Below are 18,356 nucleotides of genomic sequence, written 5' to 3'. Positions count from 1 at the left end.
CCAGCTTCTGGTAATCAGAGGCTATGGACACCCAGAGCATGGGATTACATCCCTGACCATCTTGGCCAATAGCCATCAATAAACCAATCCTCCATGAACTTATCTAGTACTTTTTTGAACTCTGTTATAGTTTTGGCCTTCACAACATCCCTGGCAAAGAGTTCCATAAGTTGATTGTGTGTTGTGTGAAGAAGTACATCCTTTTACTCGTTTAAAACCTGTTTGCCTCTTAATTTAATTGGGTGACCCATGGTACTTATAAAAACCTAAGGCACAAATTTACAGACTCATCTTGGGTCTCTCTGTTTTTGGGTCTCCAACCTGAGACATGCCTCTGACAGGCCTATGATTACCCGGGTCAGCCTGTTTACCCTTTTAAAAATTTAGCACAGTATTAGCTTTTTTCCAATATTTTAGAATTTCCCCAGTATTCCAAGACTTACTGAAAATCAACATTCCTGGTCCAGTGAACTCCTTGGTTAGCTTTTTAAAAAACTCTTGGATGCAAGTCATCCAGACCTGCTGTTTTAAAAAATGTCTAACATTAGTAGTTGCTGTTCAACATCTATTGTTTTCAATAATTTATTTTATTTAAATTATTGTGTGTAACTTTTCCCCTAAATATTTAATTTTAAAAAGAATGTGAATTCTCTATGACAACAGAAGTTTTAGTCAGATTTTAACCAATATGACAGGAAGAGTAAAGAGAGGTAATGGATTGAAAAATGTCTGAAGAGTCGGAGTTTGTCAAAGCATATTTTATAATTAATAATTAAACTGATTTAAAAAATATTAGAGAATTACCAACCCCAAGCATTCAAAAATCACAAGTCAGTCCTCCCAAAAGTCATGAGATCAGCTTTGAAATCATGAGATGTACAAAAATAATAATTTTGGGGTTTTTCTTATTTGCCTTTGGGTTTTTGAGCGTAAAGGTTCACATTTTCGCTTTTCTGCATAACCATGAGGGCTAGAAATATACATATAAGATATGAAAATATGTATAAGATGAGATCATCACATAATATCATGACTCCAGGAGCTGAGGTTTTAAGAAAAACACCAAATATTTCAAGACATTTGATAAAATGACAAGAAACAGCAACAATGATACAATTTAGCATTAACTTAAAAGTGCAAAATAAAATTTACAATTTCAAATAAAAATATACAAGGTTCAATAGCCTAATTTCTTTTACTGGACCAACAAAAGTATGTTTGAGTGACTATAAACCTTTGAGCTAAAGAAGTGCTGTCATCTATCTCCAAATTCATGCACAAGTATCTATAGACAAGCAGTGTTTTCTAGTGGTTACAGAATAAGGAAGCAGGAGTCTGGATTCCTGTGTTCTATTCCCAGCTCTGTAACCCTGGCAAATCACGTAGGCGTGCTTTGGTTTCCTCATCTGTAAAATGGAAATAACAGTACCCACCTCCATAGTGTTGTGAAGTTCAATTCATGCACATAAGGCACTTTGGGATGGCAGGTGCCATAAGTGTAAGCTATTATGTGGTCACCATCAGTGACACCAGGGATCTCTTGGTCTCCTTGGTAGCTATAATGTATGCACCAGTGCCAGTAGGTGGTGGGCTATGCTCCAGTGACAGCTGTGGTATGAATACTCTGACTGAACAGGGCTGCCCATAGCACAAACAATAGGAGCAGCTGCTTAGGCCACAGCTTCCCATGCAAGCTCTGCATCTCTGGCTCCTCCGCTCCCCAGACTAGTCCGGCAGAGGCAGGAAGACTCAGCCACCAGCACGTTTCTCACTGCCTCCAACCACAGCAGCGGAGGTCATAGTCTACTGCCTGAACCTCGCCAGCTCTGCGTCCTACAGACTGATCTAGCCCAACAAAACCATCTTCCTCCTCCCAGGGGTTCGCCTGGTTCTACCACAGTGTTTACCTCCAGCCTTCACCTCAAGACTGCCTCAGCCGCCATCTTGGATTCAGGCAGCCGTAAGAACGTAAGACGCCATCTTGGATGTGGGCAGGACGCCATCTTGGTTTTAGGTATCCAGCACATACCCAGAAGATAATGGGTATTTCCGCGGGGGGGGGGGGGGAATTATGTTTGCCCGAATCAAAAATGGTCGCCGACGTTCCGGCGCTATGTGTGTAACGGCGCTCTAGCGCGGGATGTTCAATCTCTGCTGTGATCGCGGAGGGCGCTCGGGTCGGGTCTAACGACTCTATGGTCCCGGATTCGGGAAGTGAAGTGGGCGGCGGACTGGAGTCTCTCGTTCGATGCCGCTTCGTAAGCTGCGCTGCTGGGGGAAGGAACCGGTCAGTTACGGTGCTGCTGCTTCCCGCCCCGGCCTGCGGGGGCTGGGAGCAAGGCGGACTGCTCAGGGTGGGGGGTTGGGATGTTGGGGGGGGGAGGGGAGCAGGCTGTACAGGGTGGTTGGGGGTGGGATGTTGGGGGGAGGGGAGCAGGCTGCACAGGGCGGTGGGGGGCTGGGATGTTGGGGGGAGGGGAGCAGGCCCCACAGGGCGGTGGGGGGCTGGGATGTTGGGGGGAGGGGAGCAGGCTGCACAGGGCGGTGGGATGTTGGGGGGAGGGGAGCAGGCTGCACAGGGCGGTGGGATGTTGGGGGGAGGGGAGCAGGCTGCACAGGGTGGGGGGCTGGGATGTTGGGGGGGAGGGGAGCAGGCTGCATGGTTGGGGCTGGGGGCTGCATTTGGGAGCTGGGGGTACAGGCTGTACGGCAGGTGGGGGGGCTGGGATTTTGGGGGGTGGGTAGAGCAGGCTGCATGGGGTTTGGGTGCCAAGGTTTCAGGTGGGGTGCTGGCATTTGAGGACAATGGGGGATGTGGCTGCATAGGTGGTGGGATGCTGGGGAAACTCCATTGTCTGATGAATGCAAGGGAGGGAGCTCAGTCCAAGCATATTTTCCCTTTTCTTGTAGCTGTGAGGCTGGGGCGAGGAGCTGGTATTTATTGCCAACTGATTGTTGATACAATTATTGGATCTGAAATATGCCAGGAATAATATGATGAGGAATGAATAATGTGGCCTCCCCACTATTTTCCACAATTAGAATTACAGTGCAAACACAAAACAGTGACTCCTCTGCTGTTCTAGACCAACATGGAACGATCAAGAGCTTGCTTTTGGCTATGTTGAGTTTTAGTTGATAGCTGCACATCTGTCCGATGTTAGAGACTGGGCTGTGATTTAGTTTGATTGGAGGGAGAGAGATCCAGAACAGAGAGGTAAGGAGGGCTGAGTGATCCTGCACTAGCAGATCTTAATGCAAGATGCCGACTTGCATAGGTATTTTTTTTGGTAAAGCATTTAGGCTGCTTTTGTAGGTGATAATAATCTGTTCTCTTCCTAGAGTTCTGTGAAGGTCATGAGTATTTATAAAGGGTGCAGATTAGGTTGCAGTGAGGTCTTAATAAGGGCAGAATAAGGCTCTAATCAACTGCTGTCATAGAATCATAGAAGATTAGGGCTGGAAGGGAGCCCAGGAGGTCATCTAGTCCAACCTCCTGCTCAAAGCAGGACCAACCCCGACTAAATCATCCCAGCCAGGGCTATGTCAAGCTGGGCCTTAAAAACCTCTAAGAATGGAGATTTCCCTACCTCTCTAGGTAACCCATTCAAGTGCTTCACCACCCTCCTAGTGGAAATGTATTCCTAATATCCAACCTAGACCTCCTCCACTGCAACTTGAGACTATTGCTCCTTGTCCTATCATTGGCAACCACTGAGAACAGCCTAGCTCCATCCTCCCTGGAACCCACCTTCAGGGAGTTGAAGGTTGCAATCAAATCCCCCCTCACTCTTCTTTTCTACAGACTAAACAAGCCCAGTTCTCTCAGCCTTTCCTCCTAAGTCTTGTGCTCCAGCCCGCTAATCATTTTCGTTGTCCTCTGCTGGACTCTCCAATTTGTCCACATCCTTCCTATAGTGGGGGGCCCAAAACTGGACACAGTACTCCAGATGTGGCCTCACCAGTGCTGAATAGAGGGGCATAATCACTTCCCTCGATCTGTTGGCAATGCTCCTACTAATGCAGCCCAATATGCTATTAGCCTTCTTGGCAACAAGGGCACTCTGCTGACTCATATTCAGCTTCTTGTCCACGGTAACCCCCAGGTCCTTTTCTGCAGAACTGCTGCCTAGCCAGTCCGTCCCCAGTCTGTAGCAGTGCATTGGATTTCTTTCGTCCTAAGTGCAGGACTCTGCACTTGTCCTTGTTGAACCTCATCAGATTTCTTTTGGCCCAATCCTCTAATTTGTTTAGGTCACTCTGTATCCTATCCCGACCCTCCAGTGTATCTACCACTCCCCCTAACTTAGGGTATGCATGCATTGACGGTGGCAAATTCACCCTCAGTAAGGTTTCTGTCAAGTGCACACAGTGAAGAAACTGAAAAAACACTTTTTTTTCCTGATTTTTTCTGTTGTGATCTTAAGGGTAAATTACACCAACCCAAGGTTTAAAAAAAGTAGATCTGTGATTTTATTTTGATTGGTGTCCCTTTAAGAAACTGCTTTCATGCTGTTTACTCTCTTAGATACTGATCTTGCAAACAGTTATGCATGTGGAGGGCTCCAATTAACTTCATAAGTGCAAAGTTAAGCACATGGATAGATGTTTGCAGGATTGGGGCTTTAGTGAATGAATAGTGGAGCAAAAGGCTGTGAATATCATACACGGATACGCCTCGCTCGTGAAATTTGTATGGTTACATTTCAAACCAAGTTTACATAGGTGTTAATGTTTTAAAGTAAGAAAGAAAAGGATTATTTTCACAACATAATTCTTTTGGAGTGCTGCAGATATCTGAAAACTGATCTTAATATGATCTGATTTTAAAAAAATATCCTATGTTACTAATTCATACTCGGTAAATTATTAAAACTGAAAGAACTTTATAGTGGATGCTGTTGTTTATTTGTTTGGCCTTACACTTGGAGTTGAATGTTCACTTGTCTTTTTTTAAATGCTAATTTTAAGAAATAAGGCCCGGATTCTGCAATGAGCTTTCTGTGTTTGAGCCTATGTGCCTGATTTGCCCTGTTGACTTGGCTTGGGTTATGGGCAAATGCTGAGATTTGCCTGTATGGAACTACTTGCTGAGTTTGGGGCCTTAATGAGTACAGGTGTAATAACATTCATTAGATGAAAATAAGCAAATTGACTCTTGTCAAGATGAAAGGATGAAGAGTGTTTTGTCCATAAAATGATAGACTCGGCTTTGGCTATTTCACAGTCAGGTTCCTGTGCACGTTCTGAGTTGTGAAATCCTGTGTTGTAGTTGCCTGCCTGTTAGCTGAAGAAATGCTTTATACAAGAGTTTACCACTCTCTATTGCTTTTCTTTTGTCCTTACTTCACAGTTGCTAGTTGATGCAATGTTAATTTTATTTTGACAGCCAGTTTTGGAAACTCTCCGAAGGATATTGCTTATGCTAGGAATCAAGAGAACCTTAATGAAAGAATGAAAGATTTTTTTTTAAAGGGTTCTTGTTTTGCAAGTCTCCGTGTTGATTATTGTCCAGTGTCATAAATGTGTATGGTGTTTGACATGCAAGTAGAACACCATATCCCTGCCTTGAAGAGATTACAATCTAGATTGACACAACCGAGGTTGGTAACAAATATCGGGGCATAGAAAGGCATAACTTGTAAGTTCTTACTCCTTTTCATTGTCCAGCTAGGTTTCATGAGTGTTGCTAGACTGTAGGGAATTTCTCCTGAAGATGTACATGTTGCTTGAAAACCACACAAGTTCCATTCTTCATTTGAAGAGGTCACCTGGCATCAGATCTTGGTCTCTTTTTGTTGGTAAGACATGGATGATTCTTCACCACACATGAAGAGATGAATGATGAATGAGTGACTGGGACCTGATTTTCCCAGACATGTATTTTTATGTCACCCACAAATATGTATAGGACTGAATCCATTTAAATGCATGTTTTAAGAAAAAGGGGTTACAAATGTTTTCTGAAAGAAACCCTAATGATATGACTTGTAAGATTTCTGGGAAGTCTTGTTGGGAAGGTTGAAATCACCTCAACTTTAACCTCCACTGATACTTATGGATAGTATGAAGACATGGCTGACTATCAATAAATCCTTGGGGAGAAATCCTGAGCCCACTGAAGTCAGCAGCAAAACTCCCGTTCACTTAAATGGGCCCAGGATTTCACCTCTGGCATTTATATAGCATTTCTTATCTTAAGGGCACTGTGTGGATGAAAAGTATGAAGCCTCACAGCATCTCCTGCAAGATACTTATGGTGTTTCTATTCCTATTTTACATATGGGGAAACAGAACCAAAGACTGGGTAAGTTGTTTGCCCAAGACTACACTGAGAGTTGGTGATAGAACTTAGGAGATCCTGGTTTCCAAACCTATTTCCTGGTCAGGGAGGTGACGGTTCTCAACCAGGAGTCCATGGCCCCCAGCAAGTTTCAGGGAGTCCACCAAAATAAACCGAAGAGCATACAAAAAATAAAAGCTGTTGTACCTCACGCTATTTGGACACATTTGCTTTTTTTTTTTTAAACCAGAGAGTGTGTTAGTTTTCCTGTATGATATGCTGAAACCTACGGGCTTCAGAATGCCTGAGCGTATGCAGAAACGAACGTGTTCACGTTCTCAGGTTACATAGCGTGTTCTCTGTTTATGTAAGGTGGTCTGAGGTGTTCTTATAACATGTTGGGGCCAGAAAGAAAAAGGTTGAGAACCCCTGAGCTAGACCATGCTGCCTTTAAATAATGTAAACAAGTTTTGTCAAACTCTGACAGCACAGGTCCAGATTATAATTGAAATAAAACACTCCAATGCATGAGGTATCGTCCAACAATTTTTTCTTGGGTATGTGAAAGCACTTGGCTGCCCTTATGACATAGGTGTACCCCACTTACGCATGCACAGGTTTCTGTTGGTCACCCAGAGCACGCCAGGCTATCTTTCAGTTAAGAACAGCCTTTTTAATGTTCATGTCCTCAGTACTCAAAGTGTTGCTGTTCTTGGAAGGAAGCAAGGTTTAGACTTATGCACTGGGAATCAACTCCTGGGTTCTGTTCCTAATTTAGTCACTCTTTTGCTGCCTGACCGTAGGCAAGCCACTTAACCTGTCTGTGCCTCAGTTTCCCCATTTTTAAAATGTGGTATAATGATTATATGAAAGAGAATACCATATTTTATTTAATAAGAAAAGCTTTATTTGCTCTCAACATTCAGAGCGATGGTAACAATCAAAAGGGACAGGAAAGCTGCACTCAAAGCTAGCCCTTCTTTCCATGAAAAGCAGTGGATGTAACTTTTGGGGTGTGTGTGTGTGTGTGTGTGTGTGTGTGTGTGTGTGTGTGTGTGTTTTATAAATAAAGGAATATTTAGATACCTTGAGTTGCATGTTTAAATCATACCTGCCTCCTCTCTTTCCAGGAATATCTTCCATAGGTCTAGCCGCTGCTTACTATAGTGAAGGTAATGTCCGGTTACTTTATGGAGAGTTTTATTCTTTCCTATTGGAATTTTCTTTCACATGATGATTTTCTCCTCCAGCTTCTGGCTGATCCTCCTTAATGTCTTATACCTTTTTAAAAAAAAACAAAAAACAAAAATTAAAAAACCCCTAAAAACCCCCCCCCCCCCCCAAAAAAAATAAAATAAAATAAAATAAAAAAAATAATGAAATGCCAATCATAAACTCTAGGAGCTGGTACAAATCTTAAAACTTAGCAGCATCCCATTGCCTTCACCAGACTTACCCCGTGCTCTTCTATTTTTCTCCCTCTTTAATTCATTTTCCAGTTCCTTTCCAGCCTCACTTTCCCACATCCCCAGAGTATTTATAGCAGTGATACTTAGCACTCCATAATGCTTTATGTCTCAATGCATTTTACAAACCTGAACTAGCTGATTCTTGCAACTCTTGTGGGAGGGTGGTATTGTTAAAATTCTGCCACCAAACTTGAGTGTCCCCTGCCTCTGATGGAAGTACTCCTTTTCTCTGGATGCTGCTAAGTGACCCCTGCCAGAAAGAACTAATCCTTGGGGCTCAGCAAAAATTTGCTCTTTAGAAGTGTTTTTATCTGTTCTTTTGGGAATGTATCAGATTGCACCAAATTCGCTCCCCTCAATAAACAAACAAAAAGCTACAGAGCATCCTATAAGCATTCCTCCTTGCTTCAAATGACACAAGTTGAATAGTGCATTATGCTATCAATATAATCAGTATATTTTTTCAGTGCAAAATACAATAAACCCTGTATGAGATACCACCTGTAAAAGACAGTGTCCTTTCTTAAGAGACTGCCCTGAAGTCTCCCCAAACATACGGAGCCCAGTTCTGCTCCATCTTTAGTAGAAGATCTTTGTTAAGCAATTGATTGCTAGTCCCTGGAGAAGTCACTTAAGACAGGTTGTACTGTGTAAACATTTCCAACATGTGGCATTTTATATATGTGTTTGCCAAGATATGCTGACTGTGTCCTTTGTTGGTCTGAAGAAACATGTTTGTTTCAGTACATTAATATCCCCAGTCTCTCACCCTTGTTCTCTACAGCACGAAAGGGGTTTGCCACTGTGGTAATCACAGGCTAGGGAGGAATGTGTTTATGAAAGAACCTTGTTAAAATATTTCTATATTAGTTCTCAGGGAAAAATATATCTACAACAAAACTATGTACAATCCTGCCAGCAACCAATATGTTTATAATTCTGTATAGCACTGATTCCACTGTTTTTAAAACAACCACCACCACCACCTTTCTGCAAAGGAATAACTTATGCTTTTTTGATCCTGGAAAAACACTATTAAAATACTATATCTTACTGTTGAAGAAGAAAACATCTGTTGTGGAAGCCACATTTCTCTTTCTTGTTTGCTCCCAAAGGATGTGTGTGCTTTTTTTACTATCTTTTCTTTACTATTCAAACAATGTATTTAATGCTGTGTATCTTGTATTGTTCAGACAGCTTGGGATGGAAACTCTTCTATATAGCTGGGTGTCTCTTTGTGGCTGCACAGAATCTGGAGGAGTGGGAGGTAAGACACATGCTGTGAACTCAGAAGGCAGGAAATGGGTTTGTGCTAGCTTAAAGTATTTGTTGGCTGTTGATTTCAGCAGCCAGATGATCATTAATATTGTGCAGTCCAAGTAAACAAGTTATGCTGTCAGATACTATTGAGAAATGTAGCTGTATTGGTAAAGTATAGTAAATTTTAACCAAGAAGGCAATTTTTATACTGATAATACAGGAAAATTTGTTAAAGAAGAATTGATGTTTAAAAACAATACTTGGCCAAACATATCTCTGGTATTTTTAATATTTTGTATAGAATATTTTTGCAATTATAAGCTGAAATAGCTGAAAAATTACACATTGCAAATAAGTAAATAGGAGGAGTAGCACATGAAGTTACAGTGTAAGCTTCCTGCACATGCCTCTGCTACTGACATGGGGGGCCTACTAGGACAGATCTACCTCCAGTTCCACTCAATACAAGTGCTATTTATGAAGTGTTTTTTTAATGATGTGGACAACTGGACTGAGGTTACCAACTCATTTCACAAACAGTTGATGAAAGAAAGTCATTATACTAATCCTTGGTGTACTTGAATAAATGACCCAGACATGAAAGATGCTGTGTTCTATTACTAGTCCCTGGAGCCATCTAATCCTTGGGATGTTTTCTTTCTAATGTAAATATCACCATAATGTGTCAAGTCCATAATTTTGCTGGGGTTGGTAGTTGTCACTGTTATCAGTGAAAGGCGTAGGTAGACTTTATGTTCACTAGTCTGGGGGTTGTGGTACAACCACGCATGCATTTAAAGAGCAAGTTGCAGGTTTTGCAAGATGAGATATATTGGCTCAATGCCAGGCACAGTTGACAGTTATAAAGAAAAATAAAACCGCTTAACTCCTCTCCTGGAAAGAGTGTGAGAAATTCAGACATGTCTGGGTTTGGGGGGAAGCCAAGAACAAATTTTTTACTTTATAATCCGGTAATAGGACAGAAGTGAGTATAATTAAAATTATTAAATTCATATTGCTATGATAACAGAAACTAACTGTTACAGGTGAGCATTAGGCTGTTTTTTCCCTGAGATTATAAGTGTCACTTTTCCTACTTAAAATAAAATGGTACAATTGATGTTGTGTTGCAATTTTACAGGAAGCTGTATTTGACAAGGACAAGGGAAAAGTCTTTCTTAAAACATTCAACCTTTACAAAAAAATGCTGACCCTGTCAAGAGCAAGCCATGAAGAAGGTGAGAAAGTAGATGTTTCTGGGTACCAAGTGTGAGAGTTAAGGAGAGAAGAAGCAATTATGTATAGCTCTTTTTATAAACTATTCTAGAGCTCTGCACTCAAGTCAACCATTTCCATCCATTCCTAGCTCTTTGTCTGGTTTCCAGAGAGCAGATGCCACCATCATGCTAAGCTGCAAAAGCATTCTGGATACTAAAATGCAAATGAGCTTACCACATTGCTATAGGTCTCTTAAACAGTACAGCTTAAGTGCACAATTGTTTCTTTTTACTCTGGTAGAGGGCTTTCCTGGGGCATATTGACATTTGTGGCTATATTTCACCCCATTTTAATGTACTGAAATCTACAGTATGCTTTGCAAATATTGATGGTGAGAGACACTGAAATCTAGTGGTTGGAGCAGGAGAGTTGAGACTTCTAGGTTCTAATCCTAATTTGGCACTGATTCACCATGCAGCCTCAGTCTGTGTCTGTTTGCATCTGTCAGAAGGATAGGCTGTGTATCTTACAGGGATGCTATGAGACTCCGTGCAGGTATGTAAAGCAATTGGAGATGTTTGGATGAAAAATGCTGTAGAAGTGCAGAGTTACAGTTCATTTTAAGCTTCCATATTCATTGTGCAAGCGTGTGTGTGTGCAGATAAGGATGGTATATCATTACTGGATCTTTGTGTCTGGGCATTGTTTACTGTCCATCCCTGCTTAGAAAATGCAAGACAGCAAATCTATTTTATTAACCTGCATTTCCTGAAACCAAACCCAGCTCTTAAGGGCTCTTGTCTCTTTTCGGGACTGAACTGCTCTTGAATAGCACAAAGAGGAGGGGAAACTTGATTCACTTTGTGATGTACACATGGGAGTTGGTATCGGGGAGAATGCAGGGATGATTAGTGTTGAAAAGCAGCACCTCAGAAGCAATAGGGATGTGGGTGATCTTTGTGTTAAGCTGGAAATTTGGCTTTGGTAACACTATACATCAGAAATTAAAATGAGCAATTGGGCCAGGGCCAGTGCTCTTGCTGCCATGCTAGAGAAATGAGTGCTGTTCCAGGTTCTGGGGTCTCTTCCCTGAGTGGGATACGCGGTGAAATCAGCATGTTCAGCTTTATGGGACAGCAGCATCTTTGGTTGCTTGGCAGAAAGCCTTTCTGGACAAAAGAGGGTCCCAAGGGAGCCTCAGCCTGTCAGGGACCTGGAGGATGAGAATTACAAATAAATATATTCACAAACATGGTAATTTATTTATTTTATACAGTTCTGGGCACTACGGTACAGTGGGAAGGAGCATGTTATAAATCAGTGAATGATTAGAAATATTGTCAGTGGAGAATTCCTGCTCATAGCTTCTGTTATAGCTGTGGCTAACAGGCTACTTTTCTCCTGTTGCATCGTGCTGTCCCTGCGGATAGCATATTGGTTTGTTACTCTGCAAAATAGTCTCTTTCCCCCCTTTTAGGCTGATCTTAAAGCTAGATGGAGCTAAAGTTGTGACACACTGCAGTAAAAAAAAGTGTCAGTAATGATATGGCTGGGCTTGGGAAACAGCAATTAAAAAACAAACCCTTTCCAACTATTCTGAGAACACACCATGTAAAATCCTAAAATGCCTTTTTTTAAAAATGTGACTTTATCTAGGAAGGCTCAGCTTTAATGCTGCATCTGGTTACCACTGAGCTTCCTGCATCTGATTGAGTTGCATAGCTGCAGTGACAGAAGTCAAACCAGGTTAAGTGACTTGCTTGAGGTAACAGTGAGTCTTGGCTCAATTGGAAACAGAACCCAGGATGCTCTTGACTTCCAAACATCTGCTCTCCTTGCTTGATAAATCAGACTGCTTCCTAACATGTTTAAATAGTTGAGAGCTTTTAATGGGAAGGAGTGAGTGTCTTCCCCTTTTTTGTGTCCTGGACAATAGGCAGATGTTTTCTTGAGAGCAGGCATTTGTGTCAGAAACAGAGAGTAAATACTAATAAACATGGCCATAGAAGCAAGGGGATGCTCTGGAAGTGACTGATTTGAGCGGTGACTTTTTCAACACAAGCTCAGTTTCAATACATTGAACAGCTGTTATCTACCTTGTACAGAAGACAGTTCAAACTGCCATTAAGGAAAGAGAGAAAAACAGCAGGAAAGCATAAGTAATAAATTGATGATTGCCAATCTTTGGGCTGCTGTACTCGTCCATTAGAGCAAAATATACTAGTTGGTGCATTCTGCTTTGCATTTGGGTTTGTTTGCCCTCACCAGAGTTGGTGGTGATTGGGATCACAAAACTGCAGTGTAGCGTGCACCGAGGTGAATGGAAGGAAAGCAGCGGTACTGAAGCCTGGCATGGAGGCTTGTTATTATTAAAGCAGAGAGAAGGAGCTTAAGAGTCTATCCTAGTCACTAAGTCAGACCATAAGAATGGCCATACTGGGTCAGACCAATGATCCATGTAGCCCAGTATCCTGTCTTCTGACAGTAGCCAATGCCAGGTGCTTCAAAGGGAATAAACAGAACCAGGTAATCATCAAGTGATCCTCATCCCCTGTCGCCCTTCCCAGTTTCTGGCAAACAGTGGCTAGGGACGCTTCAGAGCAGGGTTTTGCATTCCTGTCCATCCTGGCTAATAGCCATTGATGGACCTATCCTCCATGAATTTATCTAGTTCCACAACATCCCCTGGCAAGGAGTTCCACAGGTTGACTGCGTTTTGTGTGGATAAATTCTTCCTTTTGTTCATTTTAAACCTGCTGCCTATTAATTTTATTTGGTGATCCCTATTTCTTGTGTTATGAGAGAGAGTAAATAACACTTCATTTACTTTCTCCATACCAGTTATGATTTTATAGACCTCTATCATATTCCCCCTTAGTCATCTCTTTTCCAAGATGAATAATCCCAGTTTTATTAATCTCTCCTTATATGGAAGCTGGTCCATATCCCTAATAATTTTTGTTGCCCTTGTCTGTACCTTTTCCAATTCCAGTATATGTTTTTGAGATGGGGCAACCATATCTGCATGCAGTATTCAAGATGTGGGCGTACCATGGATTTATAAAGAGGCAATACGATATTTTCTGTCTCATTATCACTTTCCTAATGATTCTCAACATTCTGTTAGCTTTTTTGACTGTCGCTGCACACTGAGTGGATATTTTCAGAGCACTATCCATAGTTATTCCAAGATCTCTCTCTCCAATGATAACAGCTAACTTAGACCCCTTCATTTTATATGTATAGTTGGGATTATGTTTTCCAATGTGCATTATTTGGCATTTATCCACATTGAATTTCATCTGCCATTTTGTTGTCCAGTCACCCAGTTTTGTGAGATTTCTTTGTAACTCTTTGCAGACTGCTTTGGATTTAACTGTCTTGAGTAGTTTTGTATCAAATGCAAATTTTGCCACCTCACTGTTTACCCTTTTTCCCAGATCATTTATGAATATGTTGAACAGTACTGGTCCCGGTACAGATCTCTGGAGCACACCGCTATTCACCTCTCTCCATTCTAAAAACTGACCATTTATTCCTACCTTTTGTTTCCTATCTTTACTGATCTAGGAGAGGCCCTTCCCTCTTGTCCCATGATCACTTACTTTGCTTAAGAGCCTTTGGTGAGGCTTGTCACAGGCTTTTTGAAAATCTAAGTTCACTATATCCACTGGGTCACCCTTGTCCACATGCTTGACGACTCCCTCAAAGACTTCTAGTACATTGGTGAGGCATGATATCCCTTTACAAAAACCATTTTGACTCTTCCCCAACAAATCGTATTAATTTGTGTGTCTGATAATTCTTTTCTTTACTGTAGTTTCAATCAGTTTGCCTGGTGCTGAAGTTAAGACTTACTGGCCTGTAATTGCCAGGATTAGCTATCCTCTAGTCATCTGGTACAGAAGCTGATTTAAATGATAGGTTACGTACCACAGTAGTAGTTCTGCAATTTTCTGGTGACTTATTACTGTTCAATTTACCAATTTGTTCCAAAACCTCCTCAAATGATACCTCAGTCTGGGACAGTTCCTCAGATTTGTCACCTAAAAAGAATGGTTCAGATTTGGGAATCTCCCTCACATCCTCAGCCATGAAGACCGGTGCAAATAATTCATTTAGTTTCTCTGCAATGGCCTTATCTTCCTTGAGTGCTTATTTAGCATCTCAGTCATCCAGTGGCCCCACTGGTTATTTAGCAGGCTTCCTGCTTCTGATATACTTAAAATATTTTTTGCTGTTACTTTTTGAGTCTTTGCTGTTCTTCAAATTCTTTTTTTGGCCTTCCTAATTATATTTTTACACTTCACTTGCCAGAGTTTATGCGCCTTTCTATTGTCCTCAATAGGATTTAACTTCCACTTTTTAAAGGATGCCTTTTTGCCTCTAGCTGCTTCTTTTACTTTGTTGTTTAGCCATGGTGGCACTTTTTTGGTCCTTTTATGTTTTTTTAAATGTGGGGTATACATTTAAATTGAGCCTCTATCATGGTGTCTTTACAAACTTTCCATGAAGCTTGCAGGGGTTTCACTTTTGGCACTGTACCTTTTAAACTTTGTTTAACTAACTTCCTCATTTTTGTGTAGTTCCCCTTTCTGAAATCAAATGCTACTGTGGTAGACTGCTTTGCTGTTTTTCCCCCTCAGGAATGTTACATTTTATTATGTTATCGTCACTGTTACCAAATAGTGATGTGGCAGTGTTGGAAATGGCTGTAATACTAATAGATATTCTTCCCCTGCTTTTGCTAACAGTTGTGGGTTCACTGCAAGAGATTCGAGACGTGAATGTGGAAGAGGAGAAAGTGCGTTATTTTGGGAAGGGTTACCTGGTAGTGCTACGATTTGTCACTGGATTTTCCCACCCCCTGACCCAGAGTGCAGTGCTGGGCTGTAGAAGGTATGAGCTATTCTTTTTGATTACGAGTGTGTATAAGAGGAGTAGATTTTAACTACTGGGAAAATGGCTGGGTTATAGGAAACTGTTGAGAGAATTGTCCCAGCTCTGTTGCTAGTCTTATTTAACCTATTTTTAGGATTATTCAAGTTATGATTTTCAAACCCTTCACTGATTTGAGTCGTAGGCATTTGACACTAAGAGCAACTGTGTAATGAGATCTACAATAAAGGACATTCTAAGCCTCTAATAGTTCGTTGATTTTTTAAAAAATTATTTGTAGCTCAATCAAAAGGAAAAAGGTCCCTCGATTATTGCGGTTATTTATACTGAGGACCTGTTGTGATGGCACTGTACAGATACATCATTAAAAAGACAGATAGTCCCTGTCCCAAAGAGCTCAGAGTCTTAATATAAACAAGATAGAACAAAAAGACGAGACCACAAGCTGGCAATGAGATTTGTAAGTGTAATAAGCAGCTGTCACAGCCATTGTTGAGTGTTTTGTAGGCATCACAGCAGAGATATATTTTAAGGAGAGAATAGACAGGCTTCCATCCTGCTGTTTCTGTGACATTATTTTGATAGCTATTCTTTTCTCTCTCCAGAAGGAAACACATGCGTAAAGGTCACCCTGCAGCTTTGCTTGTCAGGGGCATGTGGTGTCTTCAGATAGGTTGAGAGTGATAATGAACATGACAAAACGTTTAAGGGCTTTAGACAAACCATTTAAGAGTAATTGACTTAAAGGGGGAGCTTAAAATCTTGCACCATATCTCAGTAGCAATAACTTTTTACCGGCATCAGATGCTTTAGTGTGGCAGGAAGTGTGTTGAATGTTAAATACACCACCCAATTTCAAGTGCATTTATATACTCCCTAAAAATGCTGCTCCCTGTGTGTCTTCAAAGTAGAACTGTTTTTGCTAACCTCATTCTTTTTCCTTCTGTTAGCATTGCTGAAGTAGTGCAGCTATGTGAGTGAATTGGATTCTTTTCTGCCTTATGTGTAATCAGTAAAATTATTACCTGACTGAGGAATCTTTACTACTGGTGATATAAGGAGCAGAAAGAATTCCATAGGTTCTTTAGCTTTCAAGGGAATGTAAAGCAGGGGCTGTTAGAAAATATTCTGACTTGTGAATAGAACCTCTTCTTGTATGAAAGTCATTGGGCGAATGGAACTCATGATGTCCCACTTTAGTCACTTTTCTGATTATAATGGCAGCTTGAAAAAGTTGCACACAGCATATGAATCTGGACAGGCCCTATGAGTGTTGCTAATCATAGTCTTATTCCACATACTGACTGGTCCTTCAGATAAATATGTATTCAGCATTGAGGGCTTGCACTCTGGTTCATCAGCCCCACACCTCCATTAACTCTACCATCATTCACTCCTTTCTGTAGTGACGTGGAAGCAGTTGCCAAGCTCATCACTGGCTTTCTAGAACTGAACAAAGTAGAGAACCATCCAGATCTGTCGCAGAGCAGTGAAACGGATGCCAGTGATGCAGACGAATCCAAAGACGAGTATTAAGAGTAATAATGAAATGAAGAAAGCAGAGCCCTCTGAACGCTTGAAAGCTGTATTGGCTGCATTGCATCTACGAAGTCCCTCGTGATTTGGTGGCTTGATGTCTTCCCTATGTATGGGAATTCCTCTGCATCCACAGCTGCAAGAGTCTGAGTTGGGGTGCCTGCTGCTGCCAAATTGCTTTAAATTCCTGCATCCCGGTAAACTGTTCTTCAATGAGAAGCTTCCGTATGGATTTGTTTATACATGGCTTACATAGAATCCAAAGCAAATACTATTTTATCTGTTACTTTGCCTTATAGTTTGTAGGTGTTGACAATGCTGGCTTTGGAACTTTGTCAGCTCATCATAATTACCTAGGAATAATTATTTACTAATGAATTGGTTTGAACTAGTTGATTGCATTCCAGAGTTATCTAGGTGATAGTTGCACATTTAAACTTCTGGTTGCTGTAAATATTCATTGCAGGTACAGTGTATCTGACTTAGGAAGACTGAATTAGTGACTTTATATTATAATGTCAGATTCTGTTACTCTTTTTTAAAGGAAAACTCAATGTGGTACAGATATTTAATTCCTGCCATTAAATGCAAAGAATTAATCACTTAAAAAAAATGGTTTTCAGCATCTTAAAATAGTGGTTATCTTTTTGATTATTTACTATTTTGGCAGTTTTGATTATGCCAAGTAGTACAGTAGGATCAAACGTCACCTACAATAAGAAACCAATGGAAATTAAAAAAATTTGAAAGTGGCGGTCCAGAATTTCAAATATAAAATTTGTCCATTTAATATGTGCTTAATTCCTCCTAGATTAGCCTAAGAGGGTGATTTAAAATAGCATAAAATATAATAGCACTTGCCTTGCAATAGCTTTGAAATGTTCTAACTTCCCATGCTGCTGCTTTAGGGATGGGCATTGCCTACTCCAAGTAAAACGGTTGTAGACATGGGAGCCTAGAGTCAGGCTGTTCTACATATTTATTTTTTTTTAAAATCTGCTACTACGGGGCAAGTTCACCATGTGGGTTTGTTTCCTTCAAGTGCCAACTGCTAAAATAAAGATTCAGCCTAGATCTGTCAATGTTCCCTATTTTAAAAGTCTATGGAGTATTAGCTAAGATCTTTATAGCATTTGGTACTCTGTTAAGAAGGCTAGGACAGCCAGACATGTCAGTGCTTTGTGACCAAACCTTACCCCAAAATATGTTGTGATTGTTGTCCACTGTTCTGAAATCTGTTTCCCAGGTGGTAAAATATATATATATTTTTTGACACATGGTTCTTGCTTTTTAAAAAAATAAGCGTAGATTTTGGACAAGCTACCTCTGTTTTGATTAGAATGTTCTATCTAGAGCTCAAACTCCATTAGTTGTGTCTATACCAAGGTGTCATTAGTGAGAAGGAAACAAAGTTGAATGTATTGGGCCAAAGTAACTTCAGCATAATCATAATCTGCAGTTTTTTGTTTAGGACAGTGGTTCTTAACCTTTCCAAACTACTGTATCCCTTTCAGGAGGCTGATTTGTCTTGCATACCCAAGTTTCAATTCATTTAAAAACTGCTTGCTTACAAAATCAGACATAAAAATACAAAAGTGCCACAGGACACTTACTGAAAAATTGCTTACTTTCTCATTTTTACCATATAATTATAAAATAAATCGTGACCCCCTGGTTGAGGAACACTGATA

General features: G+C 40.8%; 3 protein-coding genes across 4 annotated transcripts in view; 1 reads left to right on the top strand and 2 right to left on the bottom strand.

Annotated features, from left to right (window-relative positions):
- NARF (nuclear prelamin A recognition factor) overlaps positions 1-1,544 on the bottom strand; it is a 29,452-nt gene extending 27,908 nt beyond the window's left edge. Inside the window, exon 1 of the mRNA XM_067547671.1 lies at positions 1,434-1,544. The gene's annotated coding sequence lies outside the window, so the exon portion shown is untranslated. The remainder of the gene's footprint in view (positions 1-1,433) is intronic.
- Positions 1,545-2,131: 587 nt separating this feature from the next.
- On the top strand, positions 2,132-18,126 carry CYBC1 (cytochrome b-245 chaperone 1). Of its 2 annotated transcripts, none has more exons than XM_067547668.1 (7): positions 2,132-2,287; positions 5,675-5,801; positions 7,414-7,455; positions 8,946-9,019; positions 10,154-10,250; positions 14,985-15,129; positions 16,536-18,126. In XM_067547668.1, the coding sequence occupies exons 2-7, from the start codon at positions 5,717-5,719 to the stop codon at positions 16,663-16,665; spliced, it is 573 nt and encodes a 190-aa protein (XP_067403769.1). In that variant the 5' UTR covers positions 2,132-2,287; positions 5,675-5,716; the 3' UTR covers positions 16,666-18,126. The 2 variants fall into 2 exon arrangements, with proteins under 2 accessions (XP_067403769.1, XP_067403768.1); XM_067547667.1 differs by having other exon boundaries at positions 2,133-2,287; positions 5,671-5,801.
- The window catches only part of HEXD (hexosaminidase D), a 28,557-nt gene continuing 17,613 nt past the window's right edge, over positions 7,413-18,356 (bottom strand). Inside the window, exon 13 of the mRNA XM_067547664.1 lies at positions 7,413-7,564. Coding sequence (XP_067403765.1) covers positions 7,510-7,564 — 55 coding nt within the window. The 3' untranslated portion in view covers positions 7,413-7,509. The remainder of the gene's footprint in view (positions 7,565-18,356) is intronic.

The sequence above is a fragment of the Emydura macquarii genome, unplaced genomic scaffold (genome assembly GCF_026122565.2).
Source record: "Emydura macquarii macquarii isolate MOO-44397 ecotype Brisbane River unplaced genomic scaffold, CSIRO-AGI_Emac_v2 contig_1230, whole genome shotgun sequence".
Lineage (NCBI taxonomy): Eukaryota > Metazoa > Chordata > Testudines > Chelidae > Emydura > Emydura macquarii.
This window is presented reverse-complemented; position numbering and strand designations above follow the sequence as displayed.